The following is a 24,749-nucleotide window of genomic DNA, read 5'->3' on the forward strand; positions in this document are numbered from 1 at the left end:
ACTTTACACTTCGTGCATTTAGAAAGACGATTGAAATGACTGATTTTCCTTTTTTATGAAAATCCAAATCAGAGTGTGTCATTTATTACATTCTTATTTTAACCCTATTAATGCGGTTGTGTGAGAGAAAGTGAACCCAATAAAGAAAAGAGCGCATGAAATACATGACAATCGAGAGCTGTTTGTCTATTAAGTATTTTCATGCCTTTATACTTTGATTTCTACTCAGAAGTATGTTAAGTATTGAGTAACAATACACCTTACAATGCTGATCTGAACAATTTAATAATACATTCCACATCTCAAACACTCAGGGGCGGTTTTTCCTACAGGCGGTATAGGCGGCCGCCTAGGGCGCCATTTAGAGGGGGGCGCAAAAAAACTGCTGGGCAGTTTTTTTATCTATACTTCATTAAAAGAGCGATCAGAGCGCACGCGCTGCTCCGCTCCGTGGCGCGCGCATCGCTCAGCCGTGATGCGCGCACACAGGTGAGCACACTCACCTCTCACTAGCACCCCCCCCCCCCCAGCCTTTTGTTTATTGGAGGTTTAGAATGTTGTCTTGTTACATTTACTTATTGATATGGTGGTCTGACACCACAGCAGCCCAGGGTCCACGACTCAGTGGGAAATATTGTTTATATATGAGAGTAATTAATATGTTTCATTAGCAGATCAATTAAAGTATACAGTTAATTTAGGAGACACATGTTTTAAAAATAAATAACTTTACTGGCTAGATGGTGAACTGTGACAGACAGGTGACTGCTCTGCCCCTCCTCTGGCTACAAAGGTGTCAGGTGTGCCAGTAATAATTTAAAAGGTATGAAATGTTATCAAGTTTCTTCAGGAAATCATGAGAGCATTGCACACATTTAAAGTGTCAGTCGGTGAGTCAAACATACATTTAAATAAGGTGCACGGGACCGAACTTCCTGGTAACATGCTTCTTTGTAAAGTCGACGTAGATAAACTGACTTAGACAGAGAAAAATAGTAACAATAGCGAGTTACATTGAGAAAGGTTATGCATTTTCTCATTAAAATGCAAGCTGATGGTCATAACAACAATTTAAAAACATTTTAGTGGCTTTCTTTTCCAACCATACATTGGTTTTTCTCTCAATATTAGCACACAACCGGTAAACACCCCATTACCCCCACATTATATGATTAATATTATTGATATAGTCAGCTGGCTCCTCCTATCAGGTATGGAAGCCCATTTCCAACACTGTGAGAAAAAGATTCGGATCCTGTTACAGTAGATAGTATCTCAGAATTAAGACTTAGCATCTCATGATTATGACTTACTATCTCATAATTATAAAATACTATCTCATAATTCCGACTAACTATCTCATAAATATGAGGTACTATCTCATTATTTCGACTTACTATATAATTCTGAGATGCTAAGTCATAATTATGACATAGCAAGTCAAAATTATGAGATAGTATCTCATAATAATGAGATGCTAAGTCATAATTATGAGATAGTATTCAATATAGTAACTCATAATTATGACTTTTTTCTCAGTGTCAGAAATGGGTTTCCATAATCAGGAGCACGTGTCACTTATAAAAAGTTGGGGGCATAACAAAGTGACACACATGGCATTTAGCGCCCCTGCTCCTGATTTGACCAGCCAATGGGCTGAGAGGGCGTGGCCGACGCTCCACACGTCAATCCATATGCGCCATTTTGGGTGTGGAAATAAGTTAGTAAATACATTCACACACCGACTACAATCACACGTTGTCCACGCCACCGGAAGCAGCTTCAGACAAACTCCCGCGTAAATTCGCTCCAATCAACCATCCACTCCGGTAGACGGTGGAGCAGCGTCGGTTGCACAACTTTCCGTGCGTTGCACAACTATAGGTCGAGCGTTGCCCCCCAAGTGTGTCTCGCCCTCACCTGTCATGGAGCGCGCGCGAGCTCGCAGGTTTCGCGTTACGTATCCCTGTGACGTCAGAACAGGCGACACGTTATTTAAGTAACTTTCTATAGCCTCAACCTCCCCGCTTCAAGTCTTCAGATCGTTGCATAAAGGAAGAGAGAAAAGGTACCGTAGACAAGTTTGTTGAGGATTTAGTGTTTTGTAGTTTGGGACTTCATATTCGTGTCTTAACATTAGACAGTTATCATTTTATATAGTAATATAACCCGGTGCCTAATCAATAACAACACCACTATTCTAAGTCATGCATGTAGTGATTATAATAATAATTGATGCTCAAACGCTAAAAGTGTGTTTTATAAAACAAATATAAATCACTATTAGGCTACGGAAATTGTAGCACAATGTCTATTATATGTTGGTAATTTTACCTGATTTTCACTGACTTGACAACTCAACCTACAATTATGTTGCATAACAATGGAATATTAACCCTGAATGTGCTTCAACCAAGGGCATATATGTCAACATCCAATACACTGTTACATGTGCACTGTTCACTTCTTCACCGTTTAACTTGAACCATATTTACTATGTTGTGTGTGTGTGACTTATTTTGTTTATATAGCTCATTCTGGTATATTTATAACGGGCATAAAGCTATTTTCGATTTATTTATTTTGGATTTAAACCATTTCACTATACCTACTTAAAAAATATGTTTCATCTCCTTTTCCTCTTCATTCAGTAAACAGATGGCTCTCAGAGGCGCTGTCACCCGTCTGCTCAACAACAGCCAAATATGTGCTGCTGTCACTGCATCCAGAGCCCAGGGCACCGCTGCTACGGCCATCAACGGTACTTTTCTATTATTTGAAATGGTAAAATACTTGTCTTCAGGGAAATTATACCATTGATGAAGGAAACACACTTCCCTGTTGTGCAAAAGGAAAACAAACTCAAAGAAGATGAAAAGAGATAAATATTCCAATGTGTCTACATTTTCTTCCTTTTTTAGATGTTGAAGAAATCCAAAAGCCTGCAAAGGCACGTAAGTTAATTTGGAATAAGTTGAACCTGGTGTGTTCAGATTCCCTCACACATTTTTCACATGTCACGGTGACATAACCACCGCATGTGTTCAGGACATGCTTTGACCCTCAGCCAAGGTGCCGTTCAACTGGCGGGACGCCCTGAATCTGGAGGGTCAACTGACGGAGGAGGAGATCCTACTGCCAGGAAAAACTCATGCCCCGCGTCCTCATGGCCAACAGAAATGAACGTGAGAACACACAGGATTTTGTCTGTCGAAGGTTTCATTGCCCTTCTGTTGCTAGGAAACAGCTCTGGTCCAAATTGAGTTCCTCTGAGCTGCCGCATGAACAAACACTAACGGGCCCATTGTGAATGTTTATGTTGTTTTAGTTTAAAAATGCCCATATAGGATGAACATCTGTCAAGTTCAAAGAATATATTTAGTTGTCTTTACTCACTTCTTTTCTCAATGTCCAAACATGTTTTTTTTTCTTATAAATATTTAATTGTCTGTTTTTCTATTTTTCATGCACCGTGCCACAGATTTCCACCGTGAGATCGTCTCAGAGATGGGAGAACTGGGTGTTTTAGGCCCAACTATTAAAGGTAAACAGAAACAATAATATATTTTATTATGATCGTCCGACAGAATACAGGACTGTCTCAGAAAATTAGAATATTGTGATGAAGTTCTTTATTTTCTGTAATGCAATTAAAAAAACAAAAATGTCATGCATTCTGGATTCATTACAAATCAACTGAAATATTGCAAGCCTTTTATTCTTTTAATATTGCTGATTATGGCTTACAGCTTCTCTTTCCTCAAGTGGATAAACATTAAAATATTTTTCCCATCAGTCTTTCATGTTCACGGCCCATCTGCTGAGACACAGCTCCATTAGAGCTGGAGGAGCAGGCGGCTCTTTGAACGCTTTGTGCCACAAAACAATCTCTGATTGTGCAGAAATTTCATCATTCCAGCCCAAATATGCTGCGTACAGATGCCAAACGCCTCGTAAACAGTCTCGTTCGTAATCGGCAAATAACGAGATTGTGATTTACCGGCGTTAGTCTCGGTACATGGCAACCGCATCGGATTTTTTAAAAATTTTTTTAAAGGTGTAAACATTGCAGATGATTGTATTTTCTTTCTTAATTTAGAGGCGACTGGGGCACAGATGGTGGGAAACCCACAGGGCCTGCCAGAGAATCTCAGTCTGCATTCAGGTCCAAATGCAGTTCAGGACGTCTACGGAACCTTGTTGATGTTACCGGAATTTAGTAAAACCAGAAAATACATATTTTTTAAATGATATGGAACAAATGTGAGTGTTAAAAGTGCAATAATACAGTTCAGTCTCTGCTTCTGCGGCCAATATGCTATGTGTTTCTAGTCTTGTGTGTGTGTGTGTGTGTGTATGAGTGTAAGGAAGTGGTCATGATGTGATTCACTAATGGGCCCAGAGGGGCTACCTTAATGGGTAAGTGGCTACTGTGGTTGCGTGAGTGTGTGTACATGCTGACTGTCCATGAAAGGAGACATTATGACGACATATTCCTGACAATAGTATCATCCCAGTTGGAATCCTCAAAAGTTATGCACACTGATGACTGTAACAGGTGTGGCTCCACATGCATCTCTTTATTGTAACCCTCGCCTTATGATATTATTATAAGGGCCAGGGTGCGACACTTCTTTTATTTCTAGTTTCAAGCCTTCAGATAGAAACTAATGTTTTCACTCCTGTTGTACTTCTGTATCTGGCAGCTGTTACCGCTTCAACACAACTCCTACTGATGAGGTATCTGGCCTTACAAGGAAGAAACACATTAAAGTCTCTTTTTGTGGAGATAAATACTTGACAACCACCGGCTCAGATCACCGTCTTGCTTTACTCCTCACAGAAGCCGCTTGGATCAAACAGCAACAGTTAGTCAGATTTCCCCAAAACCAACAGAAGCGATCATTGTCAAACACTTCACAGCGCACTGTCTCTTTGTGTGCTCATGCAAGTGTGTGTTGTAATGCCTCTGAGTGTGTGCCAGCTTAATATTGACTGGAAGCCTCTCGACTGTGTCTGCTGAGTCGGTGTGCATTGCAGGCTGCAGCCTGTCTGCGTGCACACCAGCCTAGACAGGGGAAATGGATTTTGCAACTGTAGGCAACCATGGGACGGCTCACAGGTCCAACTGCGCTCATAAAAACTGCTGTTTAAGAGAATGTGTATTGTGTGTTTGCATCGTGAAATCCTTTATCTGCGCTTTAAAAGGGCTGTTGTGGGGGGGAGGAGAGCAGAGGAGAGTTGATTTGGTGAAAAAGGATATGTTCCACATGGGAGCTCTATGGATTGACTAGTGAGGACGTGCACTTCAGGGTGTGGGCTGTTGGGAGCATCTTACGTTGTGAAAGAAGGAATAATTTGCGATTAGTGTCATCTTCCGAATTAAATTCTTAGGCCGCGGCATTGCTTTTGAGCTGTGGCCACCCTCTCGTGTAACAACGCGGACGTGTATTAATTGGTCACAAAAACTTCATGACTCAACAGTCCATAGGAACAACAACCCAGACCAGACACAAGGAGACGGCGTCAGGCTGCTGAGTTGAGGAAATGCATGTGTGACACACATAATAATCATCAATGAGTCATGCCTGTGGCTGCTTATAGAGGATGATTTTTCCATAATATGTACATGCAAGTAAAAAAGAGAGGAAACAAATTGAACACAAGAAAAATGCATAATTTTTTGAAGGAATTAGGATGGATATAGCCATATGTCAAGATACAAACCAGCATATGTTTTTTACGCCCATGAGAAAACCCAGTAAACGTTGAGGGCGTGTTCCTGCAGTACAGAATAATCAGAATATGAAGCTGATTTAATCAGAGCATGAAGACAAGCCTTGTTTGACTGGATAGCAACATACCTCTCTTATCAGCCTGTTTTCTTCAGTAACATTGAGCCATATAACCAACAATAAACAACAAGATTAAGGTGTGTAGTTTAGTTTCATTTAAAGCTTGGCAGCACAGGCTGTTAAAAATACGGCAAACTAGCCCAATAAAACCACCCAGTTTGCAGCTTTTTGCTTTCATTCAGTGTTATTATCGAATAAAACATTAAAGATTATGGTTAAATGCGGTTTTTTTCTGAGAGGAAAGATGAGAACTCGTTCGAAAAAAGAAAAAAAAGATGACTCCCAGATCTGCATGAGGTCCACACCCATCCATCTCTCGCAGTCATTGTTTCCATGTATTCGCTCGTTAAGTGGGAAATCAAAGATCGCGAAGAAAACTGCAAATAAAAACCTTGTGCTTACCGTATTTGGGGTCCGGTTTTTTGTCCTCCGGCTCCATTCTCACACACTGGCTCGGCTCCTCGGTGCTAGACGTTAGACAGCACGGTTACCGGGGACATGTCGAGGGGGGAAAGCATCAATAACAGTTCCAGAGAGGAGAGAGAGAGAGACCTCCCCGAGCCCAACTGAAGCACGGCGCATTCTAGGCTCTCGGAGAGGAGAGGCAGCCAATCAGAGAGCGGAGCCGATGGGAGTGACAGCTGCGACAGCCAATCAGAGGGCGTCTGAGTGGAACAAAACATATTTGGCTTTCCGCTACTTCAGTGGAATGTGCACAGAGCATCCGTAGACAAATGTGTTTCTACTTTACACTTCGTGCATTTAGAAAGACGATTGAAATGACTGATTTTCCTTTTTTATGAAAATCCAAATCAGAGTGTGTCATTTATTACATTCTTATTTTAACCCTATTAATGCGGTTGTGTGAGAGAAAGTGAACCCAATAAAGAAAAGAGCGCATGAAATACATGACAATCGAGAGCTGTTTGTCTATTAAGTATTTTCATGCCTTTATACTTTGATTTCTACTCAGAAGTATGTTAAGTATTGAGTAACAATACACCTTACAATGCTGATCTGAACAATTTAATAATACATTCCACATCTCAAACACTCAGGGGCGGTTTTTCCTACAGGCGGTATAGGCGGCCGCCTAGGGCGCCATTTAGAGGGGGGCGCAAAAAAACTGCTGGGCAGTTTTTTTTGTATCTATACTTCATTAAAAGAGCGATCAGAGCGCACGCGCTGCTCCGCTCCGTGGCGCGCGCATCGCTCAGCCGTGATGCGCGCACACAGGTGAGCACACTCACCTCTCACTAGCACCCCCCCCCCCCCAGCCTTTTGTTTATTGGAGGTTTAGAATGTTGTCTTGTTACATTTACTTATTGATATGGTGGTCTGACACCACAGCAGCCCAGGGTCCACGACTCAGTGGGAAATATTGTTTATATATGAGAGTAATTAATATGTTTCATTAGCAGATCAATTAAAGTATACAGTTAATTTAGGAGACACATGTTTTAAAAATAAATAACTTTACTGGCTAGATGGTGAACTGTGACAGACAGGTGACTGCTCTGCCCCTCCTCTGGCTACAAAGGTGTCAGGTGTGCCAGTAATAATTTAAAAGGTATGAAATGTTATCAAGTTTCTTCAGGAAATCATGAGAGCATTGCACACATTTAAAGTGTCAGTCGGTGAGTCAAACATACATTTAAATAAGGTGCACGGGACCGAACTTCCTGGTAACATGCTTCTTTGTAAAGTCGACGTAGATAAACTGACAGACAGAGAAAAATAGTAACAATAGCGAGTTACATTGAGAAAGGTTATGTATTTTCTCATTAAAATGCAAGCTGATGGTCATAACAAACAATTAAAAAACATTTCAGTGGCTTTCTTTTCCAACCATACATTGGTTTTTCTCTCAATATTAGCACACAACCGGTAAACACCCCATTACCCCCACATTATATGATTAATATTATTGATATAGTCAGCTGGCTCCTCCTATCAGGTATGGAAGCCCATTTCCAACACTGTCAGAAAAAGATTAGGATCCTGTTACAGTAGATAGTATCTCAGAATTAGGACTTAGCATCTCATGATATGACTTACTATCTCATAATTATAAAATACTATCTCATAATTCCGACGAACTATCTCATAAATATGAGGTACTATCTCATTATTTCGACTTACTATATAATTCTGAGATGCTAAGTCATAATTATGACATAGCAAGTCAAAATTATGAGATAGTATCTCATAATAATGAGATGCTAAGTCATAATTATGAGATAGTATTCAATATAGTAACTCATAATTATGACTTTTTTCTCAGTGTCAGAAATGGGTTTCCATAATCAGGAGCACGTGTCACTTACAAAAGTTGGGGGCATAACAAAGTGACACACATGGCATTTAGCGCCCCTGCTCCTGATTTGACCAGCCAATGGGCTGAGAGGGCGTGGCCGACGCTCCACAAGTCAATCCATATGCGCCATTTTGGGTGTGGAAATAAGTTAGTAAATACATTCACACACCGACTACAATCACACGTTGTGCACGCCACCGGAAGCAGCTTCAGACAAACTCCCGCGTAAATTCGCTCCAATCAACCATCCACTCCGGTAGACGGTGGAGCAACGTCGGTTGCACAACTTTCCGTGCGTTGCACAACTATAGGTCGAGCGTTGCCCCCCAAGTGTGTCTCGCCCTCACCTGTCATGGAGCGCGCGCGAGCTCGCAGGTTTCGCGTTACGTATCCCTGTGACGTCAGAACAGGCGACACGTTATTTAAGTAACTTTCTATAGCCTCAACCTCCCCGCTTCAAGTCTTCAGATCGTTGCATAAAGGAAGAGAAAGGGTACCGTAGACAAGTTTGTTGAGGATTTAGTGTTTTGTAGTTTGGGACTTCATATTCGTGTCTTAACATTAGACAGTTATCATTTTATATAGTAATATAACCCGGTGCCTAATCAATAACAACACCACTATTCTAAGTCATGCATGTAGTGATTATAATAATAATTGATGCTCAAACGCTAAAAGTGTGTTTTATAAAACAAATATAAATCACTATTAGGCTACGGAAATTGTAGCACAATGTCTATTATATGTTGGTAATTTTACCTGATTTTCACTGACTTGACAACTCAACCTACAATTATGTTGCATAACAATGGAATATTAACCCTGAATGTGCTTCAACCAAGGGCATATATGTCAACATCCAATACACTGTTACATGTGCACTGTTCACTTCTTCACCGTTTAACTTGAACCATATTTACTATGTTGTGTGTGTGTGACTTATTTTGTTTATATAGCTCATTCTGGTATATTTATAACGGGCATAAAGCTATTTTCGATTTATTTATTTTGGATTTAAACCATTTCACTATACCTACTTAAAAAATATGTTTCATCTCCTTTTCCTCTTCATTCAGTAAACAGATGGCTCTCAGAGGCGCTGTCACCCGTCTGCTCAACAACAGCCAAATATGTGCTGCTGTCACTGCATCCAGAGCCCAGGGCACCGCTGCTACGGCCATCAACGGTACTTTTCTATTATTTGAAATGGTAAAATACTTGTCTTCAGGGAAATTATACCATTGATGAAGGAAACACACTTCCCTGTTGTGCAAAAGGGGAAAACAAACTCAAAGAAGATGAAAAGAGATAAATATTCCAATGTGTCTACATTTTCTTCCTTTTTTTTTAGATGTTGAAGAAATCCAAAAGCCTGCAAAGGCACGTAAGTTAATTTGGAATAAGTTGAACCTGGTGTGTTCAGATTCCCTCACACATTTTTCACATGTCACGGTGACATAACCACCGCATGTGTCTGTGGACATGCTTTGACCCTCAGCCAAGGTGCCGTTCAACTGGCGGGACGCCCTGAATCTGGAGGGTCAACTGACGGAGGAGGAGATCCTACTGCCAGGAAAAACTCATGCCCCGCGTCCTCATGGCCAACAGAAATGAACGTGAGAACACACAGGATTTTGTCTGTCGAAGGTTTCATTGCCCTTCTGTTGCTAGGAAACAGCTCTGGTCCAAATTGAGTTCCTCTGAGCTGCCGCATGAACAAACACTAACGGGCCCATTGTGAATGTTTATGTTGTTTTAGTTTAAAAATGCCCATATAGGATGAACATCTGTCAAGTTCAAAGAATATATTTAGTTGTCTTTACTCACTTCTTTTCTCAATGTCCAAACATGTTTTTTTTTCTTATAAATATTTAATTGTCTGTTTTTCTATTTTTCATGCACCGTGCCACAGATTTCCACCGTGAGATCGTCTCAGAGATGGGAGAACTGGGTGTTTTAGGCCCAACTATTAAAGGTAAACAGAAACAATAATATATTTTATTATGATCGTCCGACAGAATACAGGACTGTCTCAGAAAATTAGAATATTGTGATGAAGTTCTTTATTTTCTGTAATGCAATTAAAAAAACAAAAATGTCATGCATTCTGGATTCATTACAAATCAACTGAAATATTGCAAGCCTTTTATTCTTTTAATATTGCTGATTATGGCTTACAGCTTAAGAAAACTCAAATATCCTATCTCTAAATATTAGAATATCATGAAAAAGTATACTAGTAGGGTATTAAACAAATCACTTGAATTGTCTAATTAACTCGAAACACCTGCAAGGGTTTCCTGAGCCTTGACAAACACTCAGCTGTTATAAATCTTTTTTTTTACTTGGTCTGAGGAAATATTAAAATTTTATGAGATAGGATTTTAGAGTTTTCTTAAGCTGTAAGCCATAATCAGCAATATTAAAAGAATAAAAGGCTTGCAATATTTCAGTTGATTTGTAATGAATCCAGAATGCATGACATTTTTGTTTTTTAAATTGCATTACAGAAATAAAGAACTTTATCACAATATTCTAATTTTGTGAGACAGTCCTGTATATGAGTACGGTTTATCTCTTGTTCCGCAGTAGTTCTTTGTTGTTCCCTTTGTGGTGGGTAAAATGTTTCAAATTATGTGCTTCCACAACATATATACATAGGGTGTATTAAACTTTTACATTGTGATATATTAGGCTTAAATGACATCTACAAAGATGATTGAGAGGGCACACACACACACACACAGCTCTCTCCCTCAGACGAGGGTCAACAACGCCAGACATAGACAGACCCAGCGGCCTTGTGCTGCTCCAGTCTTAACCGTTAGAGAGGAGACTGCAGAGAGGACCAGGAGGCTCAGACACAATAACGATAAGAGAAGAGACGAGGGGGGAGACGTCAGCAAGAAACCTCCACATTCCTTAAAGTAACCAGCTTGGACTGGGACAGAGGTCACACTGAAGTCACACTGAGAGACGAGAACTAATATGTAATGAGGGAGTGGACGGAGGCGGCACCTGCATTGAGGCTGATGTATAAATAATATGTCAATGTGTTTGTTCGGCGCTTGGGAAAGACAGATGTGGAGGGAGGTCGTTGTCTTTAATACCGGACCCAGACCAGGTTTATTTGTGAAACTGTTGGTTACAAATAAATCTACGTGAATTGAACTCTGATCCAAACTCTCTGTGTCCTGTGGGTGTTTGATTACTGAGGTCCAGTGGGTGAGTATCCTGTGGCGTCTCACCAGCAGTCAGATAGGAGAGAGATACAAGTTTATATGCATCAGGTTAAGAGATTAGTCAGAATGGACCAAAAAGGAAGAAATCCAGCCACAACACCTGACAAGTGTTTTCTAAATGTCGGGGTGAGGATTACTTCCGCCATTTATTCCACCCTGCAGGGTACGGCTGTTGCCGGCACTAGTTACGTGGCGTACGGCTTGATTGCCAGAGAGGTTGAGAGGGTGGACAGCGGGTATCGGTCCTCCATGAGTGTCCAGTCTTCGCTGGTCATGCACCCCATCAATGCTTATGGCACCGAGGCCCAGAAGGACAAGTACCTGCCCCGGCTCGGTGAGAGGGGACATTTTTTGAATTTATACATGCCATTGTAAAAAAATAAATAAAAAAATGGCAAAGACCGGTATTGAGATCGTCCGTCATGTTGTCATTTGTCTCGCAGCTCGGGGAGAAATCCTGGGCTGCTTTGGCTTGACGGAGCCCAACCACGGCAGTGATCCCAGCGGTATGGAGACCAAGGCCAAATACAACTCATCCAGCGGCACCTTCTCCATCAGTGGAGCCAAGACCTGGTAGGTCCACAGACACATACAACATGCCTTGTCTTCTCCTTTTAACTTAGAATGGGACAAACATACAGACGCCAGTGCTGGACAAAAGATTAGTGTTTTAGATGCTATTATATGCTTGTTTTGTTTATATCCGTGTAAAAGGAGTCTATATATACTGAGGAAAACTCATTGAATTAAAATAATGAATTATGTCAAATGAACTGCTGCAAAGCAGAATATTTCAAATAAAATCTGCCCCAGTATTGCCTTTTTAGTTTATATGTGCACTTTGCTTACTGCCCACTGCTGGGGATTTAAATGAATGCATTTTAGATCAATCAACACGACTAAATTTAAACTTTCAAAAATAATTTGGTAATACTTCAATGGGTCATCATGCAATTAATGTGTTTTCTTGTTCCTCACCTCATCCTGGAGCGTGGAATGAAGGGTTTGGCCACCCCCAAAATCGAAGGCAAGTTCTCGCTGAGGGCGTCCGCCACCGACATGATCCTGATGGATGAAGTGGAAGTTCCCCAGGAGAACCTGCTGCGCAACGTCTCCGGTCTAGCTGTACTTCGCTGCTCTCTCGGATCAAGTTCCAACTCCCAACAAAAGATAATAGACCGTACCTAAATCTGGCATTTTGTTGTTGTTGTTGACTTTTTTCTACCAGGGTCCTTTTGGCTGTCTGAACAACGCCCGCTATGGCATTGCATGGGGAGCTCTGGGAGCTGCTGAGTTCTGCTTCCACGCTGCCCGGCAGTACACGCTGGACAGGTACATGACGCCCAGTCGACAGTACGGGGCGATCTTAGCTATCTCCAGGGAGATGAGTGTTAACCACACTGTATAAATCACCATATACAGCGGGTACGGAAAGTATTCAGACCCCTTTAAGTTGTTCACTCTTTATTTAATTGCAGCCGTTTTCTAAAATAAAAAAAATTTCATTGGATTTCTCATTAATGTTCACTCAGCACCCCATCTTGACAGAAAAAAACAGAAATGTAGAAATTTGTGCAAATCTATTATAAAAGAAAAACTGAAATATCACATGGTCATAAGTATTCAGACCCTTTGCTCAGTATTGAGTGAGAAGCCGTTTGAGCTCGTGCAGCCAGGAGGCTTCTTGGGAATGATGCAACCAGTTTTTCACACCTGGATTCCCCTCTAATCAGAATCCAGTTTGGGGTGCCACTGGTCAGGAACCAGCTGATGCAGAAAAAAATGGCTGACATGCTGACAGAGATCACCCTTGGGCTTCAGTCATGTCTGGTCTTGGGAAGACTTATTGATGAAAAGAAGTGAGTCTTCTTCCGTCTGTCTGTAAATGTCTGTCCCTGTCTTCTACTCAAAACAAGTCTTCTTTAAATGTTGTTATTGTTCTTACCCAAATAGAGCAGCACCCGATATGATCACCATGCGCATGGAATAGCTGTGGCAAATCTTTGGATATTGCCAGACAAGCCAGAGACATGCTGGGAGGAAACGGCATCTCGGATGAGTACCACGTCATCCGGCACGTCATGAACCTGGAGGCCGTCAACACCTATGAGGGTAGGCACACACCAGTGGGTGCATCTAGTTTTAATTGTTAGCGTCGGGATGGCATAACTGCAGAGAAAATGATTTCAAACTTAAATCAGAAATTATGTAAATCTACCACTAGAGGCCAGCAGTGTATAGATTACTACAGGATGATTTAAGGGAGACATATTTCAGAACTCGATGTCCACTTTTGATCATCTTCACACTAAGCACATGGTTAAAAAGAACTTTATTTAATAATAATAATAATATATATATTTATGTGATATACATACATATTTGTAAAACCGTACTTAATAATATATATAGTTTACAGTGACGTGTATATATATTTATATATGTGTATTTATACATATATATATATATATATATATACATATAAAAATGTATGTATACCACAGAAATATATATTATTATTATTATTAAGTAAGGTTTGTAAAATATATATGTATATCACAGAAATATATATTATTATTATTAAGTAAGGTTTGTAAAATACCACATCAACCTATAAACAAAATACTGTGATTTTTACTGACAACTCAACTGTGACAAACCAATTATTGATGGTATTTTTTTTCATTGTTGTTTATAGGAACTCATGACATTCACGCCTTGATCCTGGGCAGAGCGATCACCGGACTGCAGTCTTTCACTGTTGAAAAGTAAAGGTTGAATTGGATGTGATTTCGTGCTGTGCTATCTGTTTCTCATTTGGCAAGCTCCTACGTGCAGAAACATGAAGTGCACTTAATCTACCTCATACACTGATACATAATTTACATTAATATGTTTTCACACTTGTGACGGGAGCTTCTCTGCTTCCGTCTGTCATCTTTGGTGAACATGTAAGGTCAACCTAACTTAAGCATTGGGTCCAACTGCGGTAACATTTGTACATCAGGATGTCTGAAATATACTTCAGGCACTGATTATGCATGGTGCATGTAAAAGTTGTGGCATTTTAAGTCAGTTTATTTTGTGATAAATGGATAATATGTAAATAAATGGCTTTTGAATTTGTGGAAATATACAATACGAGTGACTGTAGCTGAGATATGTAAAAGATACCAAATTAGAAATCTAAATTATCTTCTGTTCTTATTTAATGTCATATTATGTAAGTTACTGTCGGTCCGAAGAGCCAATTATCACCTGTGCTGACACCTGAGAGACGAATAATGAGGTTTATTTTGTTCTCGTTAGTTTTATTAATTGTATCAACAGATACTGAAATTGTACATATATATAAAACATGTTTTCAGGTGTACTTTTTGTATTCTTTGACTGCAATCATGAGCTGTGAAGTGCACTACTGTCCTCACAACAAAGACGCAGTCTGGGAAAAGAGTAATCTTATTCACTCGTGCATTTCGATAAAAGTAAACTATTCTGAATACTCAACACAATAAGCTAAAGAACACATTGACTAATTCGGAACTAGTAAAAAAAACAATATAAACATCACAGCAATAGCGAGTTTATCAGGGATCTGATGTCTCGCTGATGGCCAGGCCCCCTCTGAGACTTCCCAGCGCCTGGGTGGCCTCTGTGAGCTCACTGTTCAGCTTCGTGCAGCTTTCCAGCACCTCGGACAACTCCTGCAGCTTCACCTGCATCTCGTTGCTGTTCTCTTCGTAGATCGTGTACATGTGATCCTTCATCTGCTGACACATCTCCATCACCTGGGAATCAAACGTGAGCTAAAAATCAGTTCATTGGAACATTCGTGGACAACATCGTCATTTACTGCAAGACACACAGCAAATCAACGGTGTCACTCTACAATTTGCATTCAGGCCCAAAAGGAAAGTCATGACCAGAGTATTTGGTAAGCATGTAACAGCGGTGGACCAGAAGCACAACTCAAGTGTTGTACCTTTTCCATTAACTTCTCCTGGAAGCTGTCCAACACTTTCTGGTCAGTGGTGCGGCTGTTATTTATCTTTTCCACTAGTTCCTGAGCTCTCCTGCTGATGTCATCTATACTTGAGCTACAATAGATATTGACATACATGCAGTTTGAATATGGCGTTAACCCGAACTGGTAAATTTACTGAGGAACGGGAGAGTACTGATCATCCTTGGGCAAGTAAACTTAATAAAGTACCTCCTCTGCAAATGATCACTTCAGTGACTGGATTGGAGTGAGTAGGTGAAGCTGTACCTGCTGTGCTGCTCTTCACTCTCAGTCATGCTCATGCTGGAGGACATCCCTCTTGATGGGTCGGCGTCTCCTGTCTGTATTGCCAAGGACAATGAAAAACAACTGTTCCATCATCACCAGGGGGGCTGACAGTAAACACATCAACTGGTCAAGTATGATTAAACAGTCCCCATAAAATATATTTATAATCTTGGAGGAATTAAATGTTAGCTTTGGGGAAACCGTGGTCTATTATTCTATTATTTATCATGACATGCATGTAGAAAATGTTGATGTTGCCCGAACGTGCAAGAGCTACTCACAAGACGAAAACATCTCATTTTTCAGCAGTAGTATTTTGTTTATTTACTGCTGTACTTATTATTATTTACATACCATATGCATCGACTTGTCGGTCATTTGAGGCTCTTCATGTCCGCTCCTGGAGGAGGACCGTGAGGCGGAGGGCAGCGAGAGGTCGTCGAAGAAATAATCCATTTAGGTTTGAACTGCCCGAGGATCAATCTGAATGGAAAGAATCAAACACACACAAAGGTGTGATAATACACCAATAATGCTCGTTAAGAGAAGAGATATAGGTGAACGTTACTTGTCATTGAGTATAATATAACATAGAAGACGAAAGATGCCTCCATTTAGTTAGCTAACGTTAGCTCAGACTCACTGGTTTGAGCTAACGGCTCCAACATGTAACACTTCCTTTAGCTCCACATTTACAAACCTAATGATTATAATTGTGGAGTTATATTGTGTTGCAAACAAATGCTTTTAAAATGTTGCCTTCAGTCAAATGTCCGGTGGCCGTTGAGTGTGACGTAACGGTTGTTTTATCGGCTAGCTTCACGTTAGCTCGCTAGCTAGCGAGCTAATGTGATGATAGTTTTCGTTTGTCGTGTTGTTAAACAAGCCGAAATAACGCGTTATGCTTTTAGTTCTTCACTGGGTTAAAAATCATACAACAAATGTATAAAGCTAGTTTGTGGTTTAAGTGATGGTGTGTGGTCACCTGGTTAGCAGCTGGGGATGAAGTGAAGTAGCAACACCTCTGTAATAATGCTCATTGTGTCTTATGTAAAAATACTAATCAAATACCAAGAGTCGTGTAGTTAAAAAAACCAAACATTATGCAGCCCCGAAATATGCTCATTTATATACAATAATATATTGTGAGATTACTGTAAATCGTGTTGGTGCAAATAGCAGAACGTGGAAAGTCAAGTACAACTTTACCTCAACATTGCCAGCTTTCGGGTTATTTTTCCTCTAATAATTACTAATTCAACCAACGTAGTACCCAATACATTTAGATTATGTACCGAAAAACTAAATGTTTCATCTTTTTTGCTGAGACCAAAAAGATTATTATATTACTGGGTTGAGACAAATATCTAATTTAAACAATTCCAGTCATGAAGTCTGGAGGATTTATGTTTATTTATGTATCAATGACGTCAAAACTATTTAGAATTGCTTTTGCAAAGATTTGGTTCATCCTTTACAAGGACTGTGGATTAAGTAATCTGAGTGGGATGGGAAGGGATGAGGGGGATCGTTTGATTGGAAGTGTAATCCTTCCCTTCCTCTCTCTCTCTCCTTCTCTCCCCCTCTCTCTCTGTCACCGCCCACAGTCTGGATTATTTCTGCAGAGAGGATGAAGTGCGCAGCAGGGAGGCACAGAGGCTGTCTGGCATGTCCCGACGTCTGGTGGAGGATGAACTGATGAATTCAACATGATATTAAACATGAAGCGGGACGTGAAACGCCACTGCAGAGATCCAAATGGGGTTTAATCTGGAAGCTGCAATAACTTGGTCTTGACAGGTGGGTGAATTTATTCACTGGTCTGTTGTTATGTTGGTCAAGGGGTTTCACTCTTCCCATCTGTCTTTTATTATAGTTAGTTAAAGGATAGAATATAAGCAATATTATTTTATTATTCGGGAGTACACTTTGACTCTTTCTCTCTTCGTTTTAGGGAGCGACACCCGAGCAAGTGGAAGAATCAAATTGGGAACAGTTTTGCTTTTAAATATTATAATAAAAATAACGACTACTCATTGGAGGAAGTGGATGCTCCTACTCTGGGAATATGGACAACGTTAACTACACAAGCGAGGATGGACTTTCATTCCAGTCCTTGGTTCAAAATGTGGATCCTCTGTACGAGGAGTACACGCCTCCCTCCAGGGACCTCATCCAGCTCCCTAAATCTATCCTCTACGTCCTCGTGGCCGTTCTGGTTGCTGTGGCTTACGCTATCGTGGGTCACCTTATCAAAGACCTCATGCTGGATATAACAGGTACTCGAGTGAATTCAACATTAGTTGTATACCAGAACTCCTTTTTATGATTCAATAAGTTTGTCTCCTTGTGCCACTTACTGCATAACAGTGTACAAAGAGCAGGTAATGGCACAAATATGTAGTTTTTAATTGCTACTTGAACGTGAATGTAGGTGTTAGTTTAATTTGCTGAGGGATTTATTTATAGCTACAGTCCATCATTGGGTCAGGATCAGCCAATGAAATTTGAATGTTTGCTCGATTTGATAAATATTAAGGCTGATGTATACAGTACTCTTAATTCATGACGCATGTTGAATCAGAGATGGATTCTTTAAATCTCGTAATTTTCTTAAATGTAATATATCCTGCTCTGCTATTGTATTGTATATATTGTAGCCTTGTTTGCTGCTGCTACAAACACATTTCCCCCTTGGGGATATGATAAAGTATCTATCCATCTATCCAAAAGGAATGGCATGTTTTGTAAATACATATATATATATATATATATATAAATCTATATAGATAGATAAAAGCATATATTTGAAGCATGTGTATATATATAGATGCAAAAATATATAATTTAAATATATACATATTTTTTATATCTTTTTTTATATGCTAAAAATGATTATTTTTATTTTAATATATGTATTCGTTTTAAATATACATATTTTTTAAATATATTTTTTTGTATATATATATATACCGATTTTTTAATATATAAAATATATATATATATGTATAAAAAAGATATATATAAAAAGATATGTATATATATATACAGGACTGTCTCAGAAAATTAGAATATTGTGATAAAGTTCTTTATTTTCTGTAATGCAATTAAAAAAACAAAAATGTCATGCATTCTGGATTCATTACAAATCAACTGAAATATTGCAAGCCTTTTATTCTTTTAATATTGCTGATTATGGTTTACAGCTTAAGAAAACTCTAAACTCCTATCTCATAAAATTTTAATATTTCCTCAGACCAAGTAAAAAAAAAGATTTATAACAGCTGAGTGTTTGTCAAGGCTCAGGAAACCCTTGCAGGTGTTTCGAGTTAATTAGACAATTCAAGTGATTTGTTTAATACCCTACTAGTATACTTTTTCATGATATTCTAATATTTAGAGATAGGATATTTGAGTTTTCTTAAGCTGTAAGCCATAATCAGCAATATTAAAAGAATAAAAGGCTTGCAATATTTCAGTTGATTTGTAATGAATCCAGAATGCATGACATTTTTGTTTATTTAATTGCATTACAGAAAATAAAGAACTTCATCACAATATTCTAATTTTCTGAGACAGTCCTGTATATAGATAGATGAAAGCATATATTTGAAGCATGTGTATATATATAGATGCAAAAATATATAATTTAAATATACATATATTTTTAAATATACATATTTTTTATATCTATTTTTTTTTATGCTAAAAATGATTTTTTATTTAAATATATGTATTCGTTTTAAATATACATATTTTTTAAATATATTTTTTTGTATATATACCGATTTTTTAATATATAAAATATATATATATATGTATAAAAAAGATATATATAAAAAGATATATATATATACAAAAAATATATTTAAAAATATGTATATTTAAAAATGTATATTTAAAAATATATATATGTTTAAATATAAATGTTTTTAATTTATTTTTTGTATATATATATATACATATCTTTTTTTATATATTTTTATGTTATACATATATATATATATATATTGATGTGAAAACACCCTCTTCCCTGCCCCCACAGACTGTACACTGGGGCCATACGAGAACGACCTGAGTAAAGAGAAAAAGGGAGTCATCCCGCTGCACCTGCCGCCTGCAGCCCTCAACCACTCCCACCCGAACGCCTTCCACGTGTGGGACCAGGACGATGTCCTCATCTCCATACCTCTTCGATTAGAGAGCCCGAGGTCCAGCCCTCTGATCTCCGTCATCCCATACATCCCTTCTTTTTTCCACAGCTCCCATAGCGTCAAAAGCCCGGCCAACAATCGGCTAATCCCGAGAGAGAGCAGTGCATGAGACACATTTGACCCCGATCTGTTTTTAAAAAGTGTCGGAAATATTGTTACAATTTCTGGGAAGATCTTGTAAAAAAATGAGCGAGTTTGACAAATCCAGGAACATCCAACATAGCCGGCAGAGACTTTGAGAGCACGGATATTCATTCAGACTTTTGATGAGTGGATGTACGTCTTGTCGGAGTAACTGAGATAAAAGACAAAAACTAAACGGGAACAGCTTTCACTGTGGATGTGTGCCAAGTCAGAAACACGATTGGTCATCAGTCACCGTTACGTTTGTCTTTACTTCATTCCACACATTCCAGATGGGGTTGAGTTGAGTTTGTGACCATATGAAACATCAAATAATCCAAATGTATACGACAGACCCGACTAGAATCCCATCTAACCCTAATCCTGGGTTATGAATACAAAGAGCAGCGTGAGTTCTTGTGTTAAATAAATATTTGTGTCCACTAATGTTAGTCTGAGTCTGGTACTAAATATAATGTTGGCCCATATCGGAGGAATGGACCTTCGAACTAATAGGGTGGAGTTAATTCAGTTAGTGGAGGTGAGCGCATTAACGTGGCCGCTGCCCCGACATGTTCTCTCTGTATGTGCACACAATTAATAATTTACTTTCTCTCTCTAGGCAAACAAAAGTAGTAACACGATATACAGGACTGTCTCAGAAAATTAGAATATTGTGATAAAGTTCTTTATTTTCTGTAATGCAATTAAAAAAACAAAAATGTCATGCATTCTGGATTCATTACAAATCAACTGAAATATTGCAAGCCTTTTATTCTTTTAATATTGCTGATTATGGCTTACAGCTTAAGAAAACTCTAAAATCCTATCTCATAAAATTTTAAGATTTCCTCAGACCAAGTTAAAAAAAAGATTTATAACAGCTGAGTGTTTGTCAAGGCTCAGGAAACCCTTGCAGGTGTTTCGAGTTAATTAGACAATTCAAGTGATTTGTTTAATACCCTACTAGTATACTTTTTCATGATATTCTAATATTTAGAGATAGGATATTTGAGTTTTCTTAAGCTGTAAGCCATAATCAGCAATAAATCAGAATAAAAGGCTTGCAATATTTCAGTTGATTTGTAATGAATCCAGAATGCATGACATTTTTGTTTTTTTAATTGCATTACAGAAAATAAAGAACTTTATCACAATATTCTAATTTTCTGAGACAGTCCTGTATTCTTTTATTTAAGTATTTTTTATTTAATTATAATAATAATGCATTTCATTTTTATCGCACTCTTCCTTCAAAGAATCTCAGAGTGCCATACATGTAGTGAAAACAAATAAAACCGATTAAAACATAGTTAAAGCAACCCATAAAAAAAAAAAAATAAGAATGTAATAGCTGACAATAAATTAACTCAAGGTAAAAAATGCCTTCCTGAATAAAAAGGTTTTTAGGCCAGTCTTAAAAGAGTCTTAATTATCTTTCCATCCGTGACACCCTGAGTGCCTCTATTCAGTGAGGGGTGGGGATTAAGGAGAGAAGATTAGACGAGCAGATCAGCCTTTAATACGCCATCCTTTTATTACTTTTGAGCCGCGGAATTAGACAATCGGACCGCAGCAGCCTAATCTGAGAGGCCGGATTTCTGAAATCCACATTATTCTGTTTATATGACGACTATCAGTGGATCCAGGCTGGGTTCTGAATAGACATCCAACGATAGAATTAGACCCATTTATTATCTCCCTCTAGGAAATATTTTAGACATAAAGCAACGTGTCACAATTTAAATGTTGCTTTTTTTTTCTCACTTATATTTCCTCGGCCAGGAGATATTGCTGCTCTAAACTAAACTATATGGAGCTCCTCAGAGGGGTTAGAGCAGAGGTGTCAAACTCATTGTCACCGTGGGCCACATCAGATACCTGATGAATACAAAAAGATCAGTTTTAGCCACTCAAAATCATGAATGTAAACAGTGTATTACTTGCTGCAAACTCTTTTGGCCATTCAACCCTGCAGGTGAGAAAACATTTACATGCATATAACTACTTTAAATATACAGGAGGGTGACATCGTCAGTCTGCCTGACGTGACGTGCAAACACACACAAGGCTTTCTTCTTTCTGTGCAGTCAGTTGACATCATCTGACCATTCATTTAAGGCTGTTATTGGATCAATATCACTATTATTGGATCAATCACAAACAGCCCAGAATATAATAGAGTAAAAAAGTAATGAAAAAGTAAAAAAGTAGTAAAAAGGAAATAAGTAAAACAAGTTATAAATAGTACTAAAAAGTAATGAAAAAGTTTTAAAAAAGGAAATAAGTAAAAAAGTAATGAAAAAGTAATTAAAAAGTCATTAAAAAGTAAAAAGGTAATACAAGTTTTAAAAAAGTACTAAAGTAAAAAAGTAATGAAACAGTTTTTAAAAAGTAAGGAAAAAGTGAAAAGTTGTAAAAAGTAAAACAATTATTAAAAGTAAAAAAAGTCATACAAAAGTAATACAAGGTAATAAAGTAATACAAAGTCAAAAGTAATAACAAGTAAAGTAATACAAAGAAGGGGAAAAAGTAATAAGAGGTTAATTTCTTCTATGAAAAACAAATAGTTACTTACCAAGTCATTTAGTTGGTATGAGTCGGCGTTAATCTTGCTGCATCTTGTCAGGTCAGTCAGGAGAAAAGGCGGAAAGACGACTTGTGCAAAGGATAGTCCCATATTAAGCGCGTTGATATGAACTAGTGATGGTGAGATGAAGCCTCATGAGGCATCGAACCACTTCAGCCAATTGGTTCGAGAAAGGGTTCATTTCTCGAAGCTTCATGTGCTCACGAAACTACCTACTGGCCAAGTGTATAATCACAGGCAACTGTATCTGAACCACATAATGTGATGCATTGAATTTGTGTGTCTGTTATGGCTGTTGGGAATGACTATGAATTACAAAGATGTATGACCAAATAATTTCTGTGCATAAATTATCACACGTGCATAATAAAATATTTTTTGAATGTATTCTGTGTGTGTAAATGTTCCCAAAATGGTAGTATCATATGATATGGCAGGTTGTGTAATAATGTTATTATGTCGCTTTAGGAAAATGGCATGGGCTTAAGCAGGCAGAGGACAGTGAAAGTGTGTGTGTAACTAGGAAGAGGGGACTGAATATGCTTGTGTAACTTGGACAGTGATGTAGGCTACAGGACAGGGGACATTTTATTCATTTTTATTCAGAAATAACAGTTTCTCAACAGTTCCATCTTATCACCTATCCTTCTCTCCTCACTCTCCAAACTATCTCTCTCTAACCTCTCCAAACTCTCAACCAACAACCCACATGTTGAATGGAGCCTGAGGGGTTTATATTGCTGTCAAACCTCCCGGCAAAATCTGAACCACTTCCCGAAGCAGTCACGTGGTACAGCCGGGCAGCGAGGCTTCGGACGTCATCATTTTTGGCTCCTCCCCTAAATGAAGCAAGCCTCGATACGCGCTTCGAGGAAACGCCCCCTCCATTACTCGACACACGCTTCGAAGCGTCGGCACATCTCGTAACAACACTAATATGAACACTAAGGGGTGTAAAAGGATTAGAGTTTTCCATAATTCAGACAAATTAGCCAGGGTCATAAAATGGGTCCATGTAAGACAGGGGTGTCAAACTCATTTTCACCGAGGGCCACATCCGCCTCATGGCTGCCCTCAAAGGGCCGGTTGTCACTAACACGGTATAATTCTAACTACTCCAGAACATATTGTTAAATAACTGTCTTTGCATTTGTTTATTGTTTATTTAGGTGTACTTATATAAATGTATAACTATATATGCAAATGTATTGAATATATAAAATAAATCTATTTAATTTCATTATATTTATTTTAACCCACATTACTTTATCAAAGATCAAACAAACATTATTACATTAACTTTGTGAAAAGCTTTGTCACAGTTGAGACAGGTGGTTCTCCACTGGTCTGGGTAGTGGTTCTCCACTGGTCTGGGTAGTGGTTCTCCACTGGTCTGGGCAGTGGTTCTCCACTGGTCTGGGCAGTGGTTCTCCACTGGTCTGGGCAGTGGTTCTCCACTGGTCTGGGGCTGTGGTTCTCTACTGGTCTGGCTTTGGGACGCACTATCACCCCTGAGACCTAAATCGAGGGACATTTTTAACTTCTCAAATGTATTTAATGAAAAGATGGTGCAGTTTGAACCTGAGAGTTCAGAATATCACAGTATGCACAACAAAATTATGTCGTAATATTCCCTTTTACAGTCAATTATGAACCAACAAGTGAATCTTAAGGACACAAGGTAATACAACATACATTACTACTCAGTAACTTCAGACTTTAAAACATGTCTAAACAGTGCTTTCATGCATAAACATGAAATAAAAAAGTCTGGTTTTTAAAAGCCTAAAAAGATGTAATTCATGTCTCACTCACTGAACCTATGACACATAAAGCTGCTCTACAAGTCAGAGTCTTGAGGAGCAGCTTTTATACACAAACTCTAAATAAATTAAACAAGGGTAATTTAAAAAGATTCACAGATTCAACATTAACTTTTCTTCTGACTATATTATAAATACTGAACAACATGAAGCAGCACTCACTTCAACCTTAGTGACCACTGACATGACCTGATGGAGGAATTCATAATCGGGGAACTGGGGATGTTTGTTAAAACAAAGTCAATGTGGTCACACACGCACGCGCGTCTGGATGTCCGCCGGGCGCGTGAAAGA

General features: G+C 38.7%; 2 protein-coding genes across 3 annotated transcripts; one reads left to right on the forward strand and one right to left on the reverse strand.

Annotated features, from left to right (window-relative positions):
• The first annotated feature begins 1,751 nt into the window (after nucleotides 1–1,751).
• Nucleotides 1,752–14,787, forward strand: gcdha (glutaryl-CoA dehydrogenase a). Its single transcript, XM_056410016.1, is given in 15 exon segments — nucleotides 1,752–2,068; nucleotides 2,652–2,761; nucleotides 2,922–2,954; nucleotides 3,068–3,137; nucleotides 9,727–9,788; nucleotides 10,085–10,147; nucleotides 11,577–11,587; nucleotides 11,589–11,748; nucleotides 11,858–12,062; nucleotides 12,383–12,539; nucleotides 12,643–12,746; nucleotides 13,148–13,273; nucleotides 13,368–13,397; nucleotides 13,399–13,526; nucleotides 14,113–14,787. Coding segments are annotated over 14 exon segments (1,326 nt in total). The 5' UTR covers nucleotides 1,752–2,068; nucleotides 2,652–2,658; the 3' UTR covers nucleotides 14,187–14,787.
• syce2 (synaptonemal complex central element protein 2) lies at nucleotides 14,491–23,040 on the reverse strand. 2 transcript variants are annotated; one of them, XM_056410014.1, is made up of 5 exons: nucleotides 22,621–23,040; nucleotides 16,060–16,188; nucleotides 15,685–15,758; nucleotides 15,397–15,511; nucleotides 14,491–15,202 (listed from the first exon to the last, which is right to left on the reverse strand). In XM_056410014.1, exons 2-5 carry the CDS (start codon nucleotides 16,159–16,161, stop codon nucleotides 15,002–15,004), a joined length of 492 nt encoding a protein of 163 aa, XP_056265989.1. In that variant the 5' UTR covers nucleotides 16,162–16,188; nucleotides 22,621–23,040; the 3' UTR covers nucleotides 14,491–15,001. The 2 variants fall into 2 exon arrangements, with proteins under 2 accessions (XP_056265989.1, XP_056265990.1); XM_056410015.1 differs by lacking the exon at nucleotides 22,621–23,040 and having other exon boundaries at nucleotides 15,685–15,786; nucleotides 16,060–16,144.
• Nucleotides 23,041–24,749: the final 1,709 nt, after the last annotated feature.

This window comes from Pseudoliparis swirei, chromosome 24 (assembly GCF_029220125.1).
Source record: "Pseudoliparis swirei isolate HS2019 ecotype Mariana Trench chromosome 24, NWPU_hadal_v1, whole genome shotgun sequence".
In the NCBI taxonomy this organism is placed as follows: Eukaryota; Metazoa; Chordata; class Actinopteri; order Perciformes; family Liparidae; genus Pseudoliparis; species Pseudoliparis swirei.